This window comes from Halichoerus grypus, chromosome 7 (genome assembly GCF_964656455.1).
Source record: "Halichoerus grypus chromosome 7, mHalGry1.hap1.1, whole genome shotgun sequence".
Taxonomy (NCBI): Eukaryota; Metazoa; Chordata; class Mammalia; order Carnivora; family Phocidae; genus Halichoerus; species Halichoerus grypus.
The window spans coordinates 56404436-56421711 of record NC_135718.1 but is presented as its reverse complement, the minus strand read 5'-3'; the positions used below and the strand labels follow the sequence as shown (position 1 = coordinate 56421711).

General features: G+C 37.3%; 1 protein-coding gene across 4 annotated transcripts in view; it reads left to right on the top strand.

Annotated features, from left to right (window-relative positions):
• The window catches only part of TET1 (tet methylcytosine dioxygenase 1), a 136753-nt gene that overhangs the window by 34304 nt on the left and 85173 nt on the right, over positions 1-17276 (top strand). For 2 of the 4 annotated variants that reach the window (XM_078077643.1, XM_078077642.1), the window contains exons 1-2: positions 1016-1307; positions 1526-1579. Coding sequence is in view for 1 of the 4 variants with exons in the window: in XM_078077645.1 (XP_077933771.1) it covers positions 1526-1579 (54 nt within the window). In the remaining 3 variants the exon portion in view is untranslated. Of the gene's footprint in view, positions 1-982; positions 991-1015; positions 1308-1525; positions 1580-17276 lie in introns of those variants that run through there. The other 2 variants (XM_078077644.1, XM_078077645.1) reach the window with 2 other exon arrangements.

Here is a 17276-nt window from a genome sequence, read left to right as displayed (position 1 = left end):
GCTAAACTCCTCTGGCTCTGGCATTCTCAGGGACTGGCAAGTTCCGACTACGGTGCCCAGCGCTCTCAGTGCCTACCACCCACTGGGTATGGTGGCAGTCCAGGTGTGTGAGGGTGGGTGGCTGCTAGTGCCGCCTCTGGCTCAGCTCCCAATCCCTGGGAAGCGGGTGGCCCCGTCTGACCATCAGCGGGGTGGGCAGAAGGCTCCGCGGTTGTGGGGGGTGGGGGTGGGGCGGGGAACCTGCTTGGCAGCTCCAGGGAGAGATGCTCAGTGACAGTTGATGATCTTGGGAGACAGAGGAGCCAAAGGTGCCCCTTTTGTCCCAAACGTGTGAGCCCACCTTCCAGACGGGAGGGATTTCTTTAGGAAATGAAGGTCACCAGAAATGTCCAGAGCAAGAGAGAGAAATCTTCTCTCTCCAGCCACTGAGAGTGACAAGTGTATTTTGAAAACTCCTCCCCCTCTCCTTGTCCTCATCCTGTCCTTTTGCTTTCAAGTGGCTTCATTAGTATTTTTTAATTCGCCTTTGTCATTGGACATTTATTGACAGAAATCAAATTGCTGTATTTCTGGGCAAAGCGCCTGCTGCAAAGAGGTGTGGTTCCCGGGGAATGAGACACGCAGCCCAACAGCTGAGCCTACACTGTCCTCACATAACCTCCCTGCCTTAAATATCGCCAATATTTAGCCTTGCCTTATAAAGTAAAAATGCACAATACCTTCCAGAGTTTCAGCAAGCCCAAATGCCCCCCTCGGCTCAGTTATATCTCCTGTACGTTGGAGGCTGAGCCGCGCACCCCTCCCCCCGCGCAGACCTGCCCTCGGAGCCGCCAAGAGGTTACTAATCAGGGAGCCTCCGCCATCGATCCGATGGTGGAGACCTGGGGGATTTGTGTGCATTGTTTTTGCTGAAGCCTCCTGTGATTTCGGCGCGACCAGATCCTCTGCAGCGCACTCCATGTCGCAGCTTGTGGCTGCCTGTGTCCTGTGGTGAGAGCGGAGCCGCACAGGAGATCCTTTGTCTAGGAAGGCTAGCAGAGAAGATCACTTTGGAGTTGCTAAGCTCTGCATTGCCATTGGCTGCACTCTTTGTGGGGCTGTTTTTGCAAAAGGCATGCCCAGCACGTCTACAGTGCTGGCAGGCCAGGGCTGCCTTTAAACACCATGATAATAATACCAAAAAGCAGTTTGCAGAACTGTTCCACTGTAGAGGCTTCCTCTGCAGAAGCAAGCAAGATGGCTACCTCGTGGGCTTCGCTGTGAAGAATGCAGAGGCTAATTAAGACAGACTTTAAGGGGAAAAAAGGGTATTTCCCTACTTCATCTTTATGCAAGGCTTTTTTTCAGTGACTTTTCAAGTATACATTTTACATAAGCTCTTTAGGTTCTGCCTAGCAAACATGTTGATGATTTTAAATGGTCTAAGTAGTTTTATAGAGAAATAGCCAAAAATTTTGGGGGGGGGGTGGGAGCTAATTTTTTTTTTCTTAAACGGAGGCTCATTTTGCAATTTGATTTTTTTTAGGTTATAAAAGAAAACAAGAGGCCCCAGAGGGAAAAGAAGCCCAAAGTTTTAAAGGTAATCAGCTATTGATTAAATCATATTTAATTTTTTGCCATTTCATATAGTATTTTTCTGTCACTTAGGAGTAAATTTGGAGTACAGTGGATGTGAATTCTCCCGGATTTTCAGTAGATAAATGAATTTTCACTCAACTGAAGTGTTTTTTCTCTCTCTCTCTCTTTTTTCTGATGTGCTGTATGATGTGCATATTAGCATCCTTTATTTTCAACTCCACACAAGTCTGCAGAAGGAAAAGTTTATATGCAAAGTGTTGTGAATAAAATTTGTTTTTCTTTGTAGATCCTTTTGTAGCATCTGCCTTTGTGGTGTTGCACCAGTGTGTAAACTTAAGCTCTTAAGGAGACACTATTTGAAGTTGACAGCTATGATCCATTGTGATTTTAATAGACCTTCCATTAGATACTATTTTAAAATGTGTGGTTTTGCTTTCCAAAGGAAAAGGTCCTTAGAGATTTTAGTTCAACTTAAAATATGTAAGCCATCAAGATCAGCCAAATTATCATTGCCTAATCCCAAATTCTCATTGAATCATTTTTAATTTTGGCATTCATAGAGCTGTAGGAAATATACATGTTTTCTTTATTTTCAGTGGTTTGCCTAATGAGTATTTATCAGTAACCTAATTCAGTTATAAGCTAACAGTCTGTGTTATGAGCTTTGTACAGTATTTAGAAGGGTTAATTTAAAAGCATATGGCACTACTCAAAGTTCAAGGCTAGCTTTAGTTTAGCAAAGGGGTGCTTGTGTGTTAAAGGTTTCAAGTGGCATATTGCTGTTATAAATGTAAGCAACCTGAGCAAGTAACCTTTTTAATTCAAAAAACACATATTAAGCAATAAAACTTACTGATCTTTAAAATTATATCATGTATATATAATTAACAATATTTTAACCTAATCTTAGCTTTTCTTTTGCAAATAAAGTTTTAGCACTCAAAGAGGAACAACATGTTGAACTATGGATGTGGCAAATTTTTATTCATTTGCTTCCCCAGTTGTGTACCTTGAAAATGTTTTTGACATGGAGAACCAAACCTTGCATTGCTTTCAAATTTGTCTGACCACCTTGAGTTTCTGTTTCCTGTGTGTACGCGGCGTTGCCATGTACATTTTCATCAACCAACAAGTTATTTGTTTAATATTTACCACACAGTCATCAGTGTTCTAGGCACTGTGAAATGAATGAAATTGCTTGGCACAAATTCTCATTGGGCCTGGACAAATAGAATACTGGTTATTTTCAAGGTAAATTAACCCCTCCTGTTTTTCTTCTGCATATTGATCTACCCACCCCCTTTTACTTCCTTTCCCTCCTCCAACTATAAAATTGTATCATTAAAAGCCCTGCTTATATTTCTTAATCTCTTCTTACACTTTCTGTGTTGGGTGTATCCATCTCAGGTGTTTTGTCTTCAAATCTTCAAGTGAAAAATCATTTTAGTGCTGCTGTTAAAATGGCTCTCAGATTTGCAGGGGTTAGGGTGGGGGCATAGGAGAAAGAGGTCAATTGCATGGACATATTAATATAGATGAAGCTTGGTAGCTAAATCATCATCTGCCTTTGCTAGGAAGTAGAATTGGGTTTGGGGGATACTATTTAATTCTATGTTTATTTTGTTAGTCTGTGGGTATCCTGTCACCTGAAATAAATTTCAGAAGTAAATATACCATGTGTTGCTTTTTTGAATGAGGGCAATGGACTCTGACTTATTTTAAAATAAATGCCTGTGGGTGGCTGAATTTCATGTGCCACAGCAACAGAACTGAATTGTTGCTCACTTTCCTCTATAGTTATCAGTTGTTGTATAAGAGTAGGGAAATGCCCTAAAAGGAAAAAATAATTTTTTCCCCTGATGTTGGCATTTTAAAATGTTTAATTTTCTATTAGCTGTAATGTATTTTGTTCTCCAGAGAAAGCTTTGTTTCTTTGTTCCACAGTAGAAATGCTAAAATACTTTCAGATTTTAGCTCGATATGTGTAAAATAGGTAGAATATTGTACAACCCTGAAGGAGATGTTATGAAAACTAAATCCATATTTTGGGAGGGAGGGCAGGGAAAGAGTACAACTTTCAGCTTAAGGTTTTATGGATGAGGACTCAGTGTTCCAGCTGGCTGCTATCTGGGGGAGCAGTGATGGGAGTCTACAGGTTACAGCTTGGTCTCCTTTCATAAATCTCTCTTTGTGTTTGGCATTGTGCCAGAGATCTAGTCCACTTCCTTTGACTCTGGCCTCTTAGATCTTCAAATCTGGGTCCCTTGCTTTTTGTCAGGGTGGATGCTGCAGGTATCCTAAGCAAAGATTTTCATCTTCATCATCTGTGAAGAAGTAATTGGACAGGTGAAGAGTCTGATTAAGGGAATTGGGTGCAGAATTGAAGCTTGTCCCATCCTACTCTGAACCTGCTAACTAAATATTGAATCCAGTTGTGGGGCTGAAATTGCCTGATATGTCTCATACCTCTCACTTTTAAGCAATCTATTATCTATATCAATAACCTATATTCATTCTATTGTAGTTCAAAATGTAAAACTGTAGATAGTGACTTCAAATCCCTGACTAGAGAGAGAATTCTCCTCTAGTTGAAATGCCAGTTTCTGTCCAAAGCACTCAGATGGCCAGAATGGATATCGAATGATGTGGGTAGGAGGTAGGTGAAGCACAAATTCCTACCCCCACTGGTTTTGGAGGACCAGGTTCCTGCCCAAGCCCTGTTGATTATCACTAGAGTTATTTTATATATACATGGCAGCTTATTGGCTGTGCTGTAATTATTTCCTTGACTCTTGAGTAAGGTAAAGGTGTGAAATAATTTCAGGCATTGATTCATAAAATTGGACTTGTGAGTGGCATGATTTGGAACTCCACTTGGTAGAAACATTTATGTAAATAATCTCTACTTGATGCGTCAGGGTAAGAGGATATATTCCCTTAAGAGAATGTCGATTTTAAGGTAATATCACTTTGGTTAGGTTGTCAATCGTTGTCCCTGGAAAAAAATCAGTTGCATGGTCATTTGGGGATATTGAGGGGAATTTAATAAAGGAATTGTTTAAAAGGTGTGGGCAGGGTTAAGGGAAAAACTAGGGATGGCAAAGCATCCCAGGACTAAATGACAGCAGAGATTTCTCACCACTCCTAGGCCTGAAGGGGCCAGGGAGTGAGAGCAGAAACCCAGATACAAAGAATAGTTGAAGTTGAAGAGATGGAGCAGGGTCTTTTATTGCAGCCTTTGGTAACGGGATGTTTCTGCAGAGAGGAAGTTTTGGGATGTGGGGGATCCAAATAAATACACTGCCCTCCAGTTTTCTGCTGTTTTCATTGGTGGATCCAATCAGAAGCCAAAAGGGGACAGGATGGTGTGTTCAAAAATAGTACCAGAATCATTATTATAAGAAGGTAACATTAGGCGAGTCTGGGTGAAGTGTATATAAGAAACCCTATACTATGTTTGCAACTTATCTGTAAATCTAGAATCATTTCTTTTCTTTTTCTTTTAAGATTTATTTATTTATTTGACAGAGAGAGCAAGAGAGCACAAGCAGGGGGAGTAGTAGAGGAAGGGGGAGAAGCAGGCTCTCCGCTGAGCAGGGAACCCCATGGGGGACTTGATCCCAGGACCCTGGGATCCTGCCAGAGCTGAAGGCAGACACTCAACCATCTGAGCCCCCCAGGCACCCCTAAAATCATTTCAAAATAAAAAGCATGGGCATCCCTGGCAGGAACCATATTTATACATTCTATAAGTAGAGACACTCTTTCGAGGGCAGTAAGGGATATTTTCTAGCTATTTGGTTATAAAATATTATCAAAGTCATATTTGGAAGAACTGAGTGAACAAATATAAAGAAATGTCAGTGGATATTAAACCAGGAAACAGTCTACAGATGATTTAGAAAAGAAATGAAAACTAAATGATCTTCCTGCTAGCTTCTACACTGGCAGCCCTGCTCTTCACTGTTTCCTTCCTTCCTTGATGATGCTGATAAAGGAGAACAAGTGGTACTGGGGACTGATGGGGGACATAGACATATTTCTCACTAGGAGAGAAGACCCAAGCATATAGCTATACTTAAATATATTTTTAAAGATTTTATTTATTTATTTGTCAGAGAAAGAAAGAGAAAGAGCACAAGCAGGGGGAGCGGGAGAGGGAGAAGCAGCTCCCCACTGGGCAGGGAGCCTGATGCGGGACTCGATCCCAGGATGCTGGGATCATGACCTGAGCCGAAGGCAGACGCTTAGCCTACTGAGCCACCCAGGCGCCCCTACTTAAATATCTTTTTGAAAAATGTTTTGAAAGGAGAATCAAATCATAAATAAATCATATTCATACATGGTCTTGATTTGCATGACATAGTGACATTCAAAATATTCAGTACAATCCTTGCCTGGCACATAGTAAATGCTCAGTAAGCTCAATTTCCTGAACAACATCATTTACATTCAATATTATTATTATTTTTTTAAGCATATACTAAATGCTGGGGCTACAATGGTGTACAAGCCCAAAATGGTTTCTGCCTTCATGGAGATTAACTTTGCTTAGGAAAGGCAGGGGGGAAAAAATTAAAGACAAATGAATAAATTACAGGGCGCCTGGGTGGCTCAGTCGTTAAGCGTCTGCCTTCGGCTCAGGTCATGATCCCAGGGTCCTGGGATCGAGTCCCACATCGGGCTCCCTGCGCGGCAGGAAGCCTGCTTCTCCCTCTCCCACTCCCCCTGCTTGTGTTCCTGCTCTCACTATCTCTCTCTCTGTCAAATAAATAAATAAAATCTTTTTTAAAAAATGAATAAATTACAAATTGTAGTATATGCTTTGAAGGAAACAAAAAAAGTGCCAAGCTAGGGAAATTTACTTCATATTTTTGAGAGCTGTCCCCTTCATTTTTATTATTATTTTTTAAAGATTTTATTTATTTATTTGACAGAGAGAGAGACAGCAAGAGCAGGAACACAAGCAGGGGGAGTGGGAGAGGGAGAAGCAGGCTTCCCGCTGAGCAGGGAGCCCGATGTGGGACTCGATCCCAGGACCCTGGGATCATGACCCGAGCCGAAAGCAGACGCCTAACGACTGAGCCACCCAGGTGTCCCTCCCCTTCATTTTTAAATTGTTACCCATACTGGTGCTGATTTAAAAGTACCAAATTAGATACAATTGAGTTATCTTGTTTATTTTTAAAACCCATTAAGCTAGGAGAAGTGGAAGATTGAATAGTTACTAAACATTTTTCTCTGCACACTTATCTACAACTTTGTTTCGGTTAGTGAAAAATCATTGGTAGAATGATAAACTTTTCTTTTTATTTTATTTATTTGAGAGAGAATGAGATAGAGAGAGAGCATGGGGGGAGGGTCAGAGGGAGAAGCAGACTCCCTGCTGAGCAGGGAGCCCGATGCGGGACTCGATCCGGGACTCCAGGATCATGACCTGAGCCTAAGGCAGTCGCTTAACCAACTGAGCCACCCAGGCGCCCCTAGAATGATAAACTTTTCTTAACTCTGGTTATAATGTAACATTCCATGACTTAAAGTAACATGTTGCAAATTTAAGCGCCAGATCAAATATCGAGCTTGACCATTGTTCAGGCAAAAAAGCATGCCATTTTTATAGTCTTTCATAGTCACATGCATGCAGTGAATCCCAGACTTCTGAGTATAATGGACTAGTGGGGAAAAATTTGGAGTGGGTGGTAAGAATATCCAGAAAGCAGTACGAGCTTTTTAAAAAACAAAAAAACAAAAATCATATAAATTCAAAGAAGATAATCTCAGAATACAGGACAGTCATATAAATTTAATTATTTAGTTTTATGATTCCACACATGGTCCTTATTTTCCTCATTATGTCATAAACTGGCAAAAATTGTCAAAGATGTGTACTCATCCATCAGTGTTTATTCACACGATCAAAGGCGCACATGGGGCTTCTGGTTTGCATACCCAGAAACTGTAATACAGCATTTTGCCCAGAGATGATCAGAATGATTTCAGGGCTAAGTTCTCACTAAGCCAGCTCACACACAATCAAATCATTCATTTACTATTGGAGCACGTACATTTTCAGTGACTCAAGACCCATGTTCATTCTGTAATTTCTAGGAATGATCCCAGAGAATCAGTGAATAAAAGCCAAATGGGGTGAATGGGCGTGAGGAAAATTTCATTCAAGCTACCAAAAAAAAAAAAAAAAAAAGAATCTGTTGAATTCTTCCTAGCTAAGAAAAGAATATATATATACCTTGTGTCTTGAAAACTTAAGCTCATTTGAAACTGTGTTTTCATAGTACTGGACTAGAATGTATTCTTAAGAGACAGATAAAAAGCGCTAAATAAGAAATGTTAATAAATTTTTGTTGAAACCTTACTGGTATCTTAATTCATTTTCAAGTTTAATTTAATAATGGAATGTCCTTCAGTGTCCAAATGTTATAAAAATAATATTTTTAAAGATCTGATCATAAAATTTATCCACCACAGTGGCCTATGCAAGAGAATGAAGATTATAGAATCTTTTTTTAACCTGTTGTGATGATTTATTGCTTTAAATACTGACTAACTCTTTGAGTCCTTTTTGAACTAAAAGCAGGACTTTCTGCATGTGACAAATTTTAAGAGAGGAGATGTTATAGTTTTATCATCTATGTTTAAAATTTACTGATGTCATATGAATTTGATTAAAGCACATGTTCTTTTCATGGTTCTAAGGAACCAGATGTTAACAGTAAACTTATTATAGGAACTTACTCATTTTATTTTATTTATTTTTATTTATTTTTATTTTTTAAAGATTTTATTTATTTATTTGACAGAGAGACAGCATGAGGGAGGGAGCACAAACAGGGGGAGTGGGAGAGGGAGAAGCAGGCTTCCCGTGGAGCTGGGAGCCCGACGCGGGGCTCGATCCCACGACCCTGGGATCATGAGCTGAGCCAAAAGCAGACGCTTAACAACTGAGCCACCCAGGCACCCCAGGAACTTACTTATTTTAAAGAACTAAATTATTTTAAATATTATATGGTATGTGTACTTAATTTGAAATATAGTACATACATAAACATACCTACATAAGATAGGATTGTTGTAGAGTTAAATTAATTATTTAATACATGTAAAGTGGTTAGTTAGGACAGCCTGGCATGTAGTAATTTCTCAATTAGTGTATTATTATATCTAAAGGTATAATATGTGTTACTAAAAAATATTAAGTGAACCTTTCAGAAAATGTGTGTTTTCTTAGCAGCATATTCACTTAATTACTTTATTTGAAAAATATAAACCTATATTCCAGAAAGCCTTTTCTTTCCTTTTAAAAATTCCACTTCTGCTTTTTGTAATGAAGAATATTAGAAATAAGACTTCAAACCTTGAAAGTCCTAAATTTCTCTTTCCCCTTTTATTTTTAAATATTTTATAGGGGGGCCTGGGTTGCCCAGTTGGTTGGGCGTCCGACTCTTGATTTCAACTCAGGTCATGATCTCAAGGTCATGAGACAAGCCCAAATCAGGCTCAGTGCTGGGCATGGAATCTGCTCAAGATTCTCCTCTCCCATATACACACACACACACATACACTCACACATATATGTAATAGAATCAAGTATTTCTGTAATAAAGACTAGAATATCATCAGTATGAAAAATAATCTCACAATTAATGATTAGTTTGAATTATAGAACTTAGGTACAAAGACAAAGGTAAGATGGACATGAACACATCCAAAACAGAACACAAGCTTTAGTGGTGTTTTCAGGTTATGTATCTTAAGCCTGTTTTCTTCCAGATAAGAATCACATAATAAAGTTCTCACTAAATTATCAAAAAAATTATTTTAAATATCTGAAGGTATTTTTTCTCTTAGAAAGAAATGTTTTCACTTACTATCTTATGTATTCATTTCACTTTAGAAAAAATTATCTAATAACTATTTCAGTTTTTGAAATAAGCTTAAAGTTTTGACAAAACTTCCTTTTATATCTGAAATTTTCTGAGCATTTAAATTATGATAGCATAAATAATGTTTTTTATTACTTTTCATTTTTTTATTTGAATTTTATATCTCCTATGGTATCAGCAGTACCCAAAGGAAGGTGGATGACCTTTAATGTCACATAGTCCTAGGTTAAGCCCTGCCTCATCTATTTACTGTATGACCTAAGGAAGTTTAAGTGAAGTCTGAGACCTCTTTTCCTTATCTGTAAAAGGGGAACAGTAACTAATCCACAGTGTTGTTTGGTAGCTTGCATAATTTTTAATTTACTTAATTTATCTCATATATAGTGTATATTCAACAAATGATAGCTTAAACCATCATTATTGTTTTTGTTGTGATTGTTAATATAAAATCCTTTGTAGAATATTAATGTGTTTAGATTTTGGGTTCTCATTTTTTTAAAGATTTTATTTATTTATTTGAGAGAGAGAGAGAGTGAGCAGGAAGGGTGGGGGGACGGGAGAGAAGAAGCAGACTCCCCACTGAGCAGGGAGCCCAGTGGGGGGCTTGATCCCAGGGCCCTGGGATCATGACCTGAGCTGAAGGCCGACGCTTAACCGATAAGCCACCCAGGCGCCCCAAGTTCTCATTATTCTTTAAACTAGATTGTAAACCTTTTAGTTTAGAGCAGTAGTCAACTTTGTGTTCTGTGTAGTGTCTTAATGTAATACCTTGGGCCTACAATTCAATAAATGTTAGTTTAATGAATGATTAAATTAATACATATCATGGCCTGATTTCAGTCAGTTGGGTCAGAACTGTAGAAATTACTATGCTGACATCTTGGTGTATAAGAGAAACTGTGTTTTCTCAAATCATCTGGCCAGGCCTGAGTAGTCTGTGTAATGAATTGCTATGGAAATCAAGATATATATCTAATAAATTTAAATTAATTTGAGTAATTTTTCTTTAATTTTTACCTAAAAAAACTAAGCCTACAGAAAAGTTGAATGAATAATACGTTAAACATCTGTATTCTTTTACATACTTTTTTTTTTTTTTGCTGGACTATGTGACATTTTACCTGTAAATACTTCAGCATGCCTCTCCTAAGAAAAGACTGTTCTTCTATGTAACCACAATACAATTATTACACTAAAGAAGTTTAGTATTTTTTTAAAGATTTTATTTATTTATTTGACAGAGAGAGACACAGCAAGAGAGGGAACACAGGCAGGGGGAGTGGGAGAGGGAGAAACAGGCTTCCTGCGGAGCAGGGAGCCCGATGCGGGGCTCGATCCCAGGACCCTGGGATCATGACCCGAGCCGAAGGCAGACGCTTAACTGACTGAGCCACCCAGGTGCCCCTAAAGAAGTTTAATATTGATTCAGTCTAATCTAAAATACTGTCACATTGAAAAATCTTTTCAGCTGTCCTCCAACCCCCTAAAAATCCTTTGTAGCTGTTTTCCTCCTGATTTAGCGTTCAGTCTTAGATCACATCTTGCATTTGGTTGTGTCTCTCGGATTATCTGTTTTTTCTACTATTGTGTGTGTGTGTGTGTGTGTGTGTGTGTGTTTCTTGACTGATGAGTTTGAACACTGCTTGTCTTTTCTTACATTCTTTTTTTTTTTTTAAGATTTTATTTATTTATTTGACAGAGAGACACAGCAAGAGAAGGAACACAAGCAGGGGGAGTGGGAGAGGGAGAAGCAGGCTTTCCGCTGAGGAGGGAGCCTGATGTGGGGCTCCGTCCCAGGACCCTGGGATCATGACCAGAGCCAAAGGCAGATGCTTAATTGACTGAGCCACCCAGGCGCCCCTCTTTTCTTACATTCTCATAAAATCTTTCAGTTTGACAGTCAAGAAATCTGGGTAACTGGCAATAAATTTCAGGTTTTGGGTAGATTGTCCAATCCACATTTAGCTGTTGGAGACTGTCCAATGCTTCCTGGATTGGATCCTAAATTTCTAATTAGAGGAGGTAAGCAGATTGAAAAAAAAAATAAGTGTAAATTCAGAGATTAAATTGATCTTCTGCATCTACACCTGGAGGAAGCAGGGAATGGACGAGAAAGGGATACTTTGGCTATTGGTTCACTGAAATAAAGAAATAAAAAATGAAGTAGAGGTATTTCTAGAGCCATGGGGAAGCACTTACAAATGTATTATTGGCTTGAAGTAAGGGTTTTGATGAACCTTATAAAAATCTGAGGTTTATTTGATTCAGATAAATAGAAGGCATTTCAAAATGTTAATTTTATCACTCCACCCATGAAATCTAGTTTATTTTACGGCTAGTGTAAAATAACTGCACCGCAGGTTAGACCATTTCATCAGAAATGTAATCCAGCTGTCCAGGGTTTATTTAAAGCCTCTGATATTTGATCTCTTCACTAAAAGAAGTTAGAACCATCAGAAAGCCGAGTTACCTGGGCCACATTTCCTAAGATCCCATGCATTATGACACACGATACAGTTATATAGGGCCTGACAGGCTAACGTCTGCTCAGTATAATTTCTTTTTTTTTTTAAGATTTTATTTATTTATTTGAGAAAGAGAGAATGAGAGACAGAGAGCACGAGAGGGAAGAGGGTCAGAGGGAGAAGCAGACTCCCCACTGAGCAGGGAGCCTGATGTGGGACTCGATCCTGGGACTCCAGGATCATGACCTGAGCCGAAGGCAGTCGCTTAACCATGCTCAGTATAATTTCTAATAAAAATGGGCTTTGAAGATTAATTTACGGGCTGCCCGTAGTCAGAAAGAAAAAGACAATATAAACAATGTTATCCAATTTGACTTTTCAGTCAGAATACTCAGATTCATAGGTCAAGCAGTGTAAGGTGCTCAACTTTGAAATGAGAAAGCATCTGGTCTTCCTCCTCCTTTCTTGTGAACTTCATTAAAATAAAAAAAATTTTTTTGATATATTTTCAAACAACAGAAAAGCTGTGAGTAGTACAAAGTAGTCCCATATACCCCTCACCAAGTTTTCCCAAATGTTAACATTTTATCTTGTTTGCTTTATCTCTCTCCATATACATAGATTTCCCCCTTGAATTCTTTAGTGTAACTTTCAGATGTGATGTCTCTTTACCCTAAATACTAAAATGTGTGTTTCTTACAAACAAGGACCTCTTCTTACATAATTATAGTAAAAAGATCAGTCAGTAAATTAACATTGATATAATACTATCATTATCTAATCATCACATTTCACCAATTGTCCTTAATAATGTAGTGATATCAAAAGATAATCTCATATCACACACTGCATTCAGTTGTTCTTTTTTAATATTTAAGGTATTATTTTATTATGCATAGTTTTATGACTACTTACATACATATATACATAGTATACATATATATAGTCATATATATATATCACCTCGCAAAGTGACACACGTTGAAATTCAAAATTTTATATCTGTTAAAGGAATTGAAACTCCAAAAAATCCTTTCCTCAAAAAAGTAGAGTTTGTATAATTTTGAATTTTTCTAAATAGTTAAGGTCAAAAACGAAATTGCATTTTTACAAGCATTTTTCTTGAGAAAGGAACACTAATACTTGTTAGAGGTCAGCATAATTTTTATACCAAATCATAACAAGAATATTACAGAAAGGAAAATTACAAATTAATCTCTTTCTGTATCTGAACATTCATGCATACATGCATATAGCCTAAACAAAATATTTCAAATAAATTCCAGCTATATATAAAGAGGATAATATATTGTGACCAGGTGGGACCTATTGTAGTAATGCAAGGTTGGTTTAGTATTTAAATCAATCATTGCATCTTACCTCATTAAGAGAATAAAGGGGAGAACTCAAATGCTCGTCTCAAAATTGATGAAGGAGAAGCATCTGATAGATTCAGCCGACATTTAAAACTGTTTAAAAATACAGAAAATTTTGAATAGAATGGAACTGTCTTAATTTGATATATTTTGTTTAAAAACACTTAAAGCAGCCATTTTTAATGGTTGTGTATTAAAATATTTTATCCTGAGATTGGGAAGATTAAAAGGATGTCTCCCAAGACTAAGTATATTCAATACTATATTTGAGTTATAAGTCATTGCAATGAGCTAAGAGAGAAAAGATATACACAATATAAAGGAATAAATAGAACTGATGAATATGACATTATAATATATACAGAAAATCCAAAAGAATCCACAGATTGCATTAAAAAAAAAATCAATAGTTAATTTAATCAAAGGTGGGTTTTTTTGTTTTTTTTATTTGACAGAGAGAGAGAGCGAGAGCAGGAACACAAGCAGGGTGGGTGGGAGAGGGAGAAGCAGCCTTCCCGCTGAGCAGGGAGCAGGATGCGGGGCTCGATCCCAGGACTCTGGGATCATGACCTGAGACGAAGGCAGACGCTCAATGACTGAGCCACCCAGGCGCCCCAAGGTTTTTTTTGTTTTTAATTCAAGCAATGACTTTATGGGTTTTTTTTAAGCTGGCATATTTTATTTTATTTTTTGAAAAAATTTTAATTTAAATTAATTAACATATAATGCATTAGTTTCTGAGGTAGAGGTCAGTGATTCATCAGTCTTATATAATTAATACCCAGTGCTCATTATATCACGTGCCCTTCTTAATGTCCATCACCCAGTTACCCCATCCCTCCACTCCCCCTCCCGCCAGCAATCCTCAGTTTGTTTCCTATGATTAAGAAGAATCTCTTATGGTTTGTCTCCCTCTCTGATTTCATCATTTTCTTTTTTCCTCTCTTCCCCTATGATCCTCTGTTTTGTTTCTTAAATTCCATATATGAGTGAGATCATATGATAATTGTCTTTCTCTGACTGAGTTCTCTCTTTAATCTTGCCAGTCTGATGTTTTCAAAGAATGAAGGTCAGTTATTTTTGTAGAATGTCACTTAATTTGGGTTTATTCAATGTTTACTCATAATTAGATTCAGGTTATGCATTTTTAACAAGAATGTCACAGAAGTGAGCTTGTGTTCTTCTCAGTGGATCTTATCTGGAGGCACATGATACCAATTTGTTCCATTACTATGATCTTAACATTGATCACTTGATTAAGGTGGTATCTGCCAGGTTATAATTTATTCTTACCTTTTGTAATTTATTATGGTGAGATACTCTAGGACTATCTAAGTATTCTGTTTCTTCTCATTGATCTTTAGAATCCATTCATGATTCTTGTCTGAGTGAAATATTATTATGCACTCAATTTTTAACCTAAACATCCTGTTTTATATTTTATTACCTTTCAGGCACCTTGACTTTTGGGGGGCATAAAAAGTTGATCTTAAAAACTTTTAAGTTCTAAAGATTAAATGAATAAAACTTTTTAGTAGTAACAAAAAATGCCTTTGGCTCTATTTAATGTCTTATTGTACATTGTAGGCAAATGGTTAATTTTGGTTGAGAATGTTGGATTTAGGCTACTGTGTGGTAAAATGTGGGTATAGTATCTGGGATGTTGAGAAAAAGCAGGTATCAGGATGATGAAGCTAACAAGGCATAGAATTCCAAGGGAGCGTGACGTAGACTTCATTCCTTCTTTATCTTGCCCTTTCAACCTCTTATCTTCCACACAACGCTATCTTACCAAGAACTTAATACAAAAGAAAGAAGCCCAACTCAGAAACTCAGCAGAAACAAAGTAAAATGGAAGATAATCAACCAGTGATAACCTACTCCCTCAATCGAGGACCCAGTAGCTTTAAAAGAAAAGAAAAAATAATTGTTTATGAACCAGATAAGAAACCAATTACATTAAAGATTCTTTAGGATATATACAAGAAACAAAACTCACAAAATCACCTCTGACTGGAGTTAATAAGTTATAATAAAAGTATACCCCAATCCTATGTACAGTTAATGATCAGATGGAAACATCAAAGTGTAGTCAAAATTAATTATGTTAAATAATAAAACGCAAAGATCAGTATGATTTTAGAAAATCCAGTAAACTCATTTAAAAATAGTTTTTAAATTACAAAAAAAGAACAAACTTGAAAGAAATTCAAACAGAAATGTGAAAAAGCAAAATTGTCCTATACTCATTGTCCTTCCCGTCTTTCAACTTCCTTACTGTCACATGTGAGAGGTACATACTCTTAATAGTTTTGTGAGTATTTTCCAGATATAGTTTATATACATACAAGTGTATCTATAGTTCCATATATGTCATGCATATATACAGATGTATCAATTCATTTTTTTAATAGTGGTATTATTTTCTTGAAATATATTCGATATGCATTGAAATACTCAGGTTTTATATATATTATTCAACCAGTTTTGATGAATACATAGACACCAATCATTTCTGTTACCACAGCAAGTTCCCCTGTGATTCTTCCTAGTCAGTATTACCTTCCCCCCACCCCAGCAACTACTGATCTGTTTCTGTCATCATAGGTTAGTTTCTTTTACGTATGAAATCACATAGAATAAGTTGGCTTCTTTCACTCAGTACTAGGTAGGTAGATTTGAATATCCTTAGTTTTTTGTTTTTTATTTTTAAAACAGCTTCATTGAGGTATAATTCATATACCACACAATTCACTCACTGAAAGCGTACAATTCAGTGCCTTTTAGTATATTTACAGTTGTACATGGATTACCACAGTCAATTTTAGAAGATTTTCATTATCCCAGAGAGTAATCCTGTTCCCCTTAGCTTACACTTCCCAACCGCTCCATCCACTCTAGGCATAGGCAACCAGTAATTTACTCTCTATCTCTATGGATTTGCCTATTTTAGACATTTCATATAAACATAATCATGCAATACACAGTACTCTGTGACTGGTTTCTTTCATTTGGCATAATATCTTCAAGGTTTATCCTTGTTGTAGCATGTATTAGTACTTAATTCCTTCCTTCCTTCCTTCCTGAATAATATTCCATTGTCTGTACATAGTACATTTTATTTATCCAGTCACCATTTGGGATGTTTCCACTTTTTGGCTATTATGAATAATGCTTCTGTGGTCATTCATATATAAGTTTTTGAGTGGGACATATGTTTTCATTTCTCTTGGGTGCAGACCTACAGGTAGAATTGCTGAGTTGTATGTTAACATTATGGTTAACTTTTAGATAAATTGCCGAACATCGCTAAAGCAGCTGAACCATTTTACATTCTCACTAGAATTGTGTGAGAGATCCAATTTCTGTATATATTTTGGCTGACACTCATTATTCTATGTCTTTTATATTTTAGCCCTCCTAGTGGGTAGGTGAAGTGGTGTCTCACATGGTTAATGATAGTAAGCATCTCTTTATGTGCCTATTAGCTATTTGGGTGTCTTCTTTGGAGAACTATTCATGTTCTAATGGGTTATTTGACTTTTATTGTTGACTTATAATTGTATATGTGTATTCTGCATTCAAGACCCTTGTAAGTTGTATGATTTGAAAAAATTTTACCCCAGTCAGTAGGTTATCTTTTTCTTGATGTGTCTTTTGAAGCACAACAGTACTTTTTTTTTTTTTAAGAATTTTATTTCTCTACCTGAGAGAGAAAGAGAGCAAGCACACAAGTGGGGGGAGGGGCAAAGGGAAAGAGAGAAGCAGACTCTTCCTGGAGCAGGGAGCCCGACGTGGGGCTCGAACCGAGGACTCTGGGATCATGACCTGAGCCGAAGGTAACCAGCTGCTTAACCAACTGAGCCACCCAGGTGCCCTGAAGCACAATAGTTCTTAATTTTGATGATGTTCAGTTTATCTGGTTTTTTTGGTTGCTTGCTTGTGCTTTTGTTGTC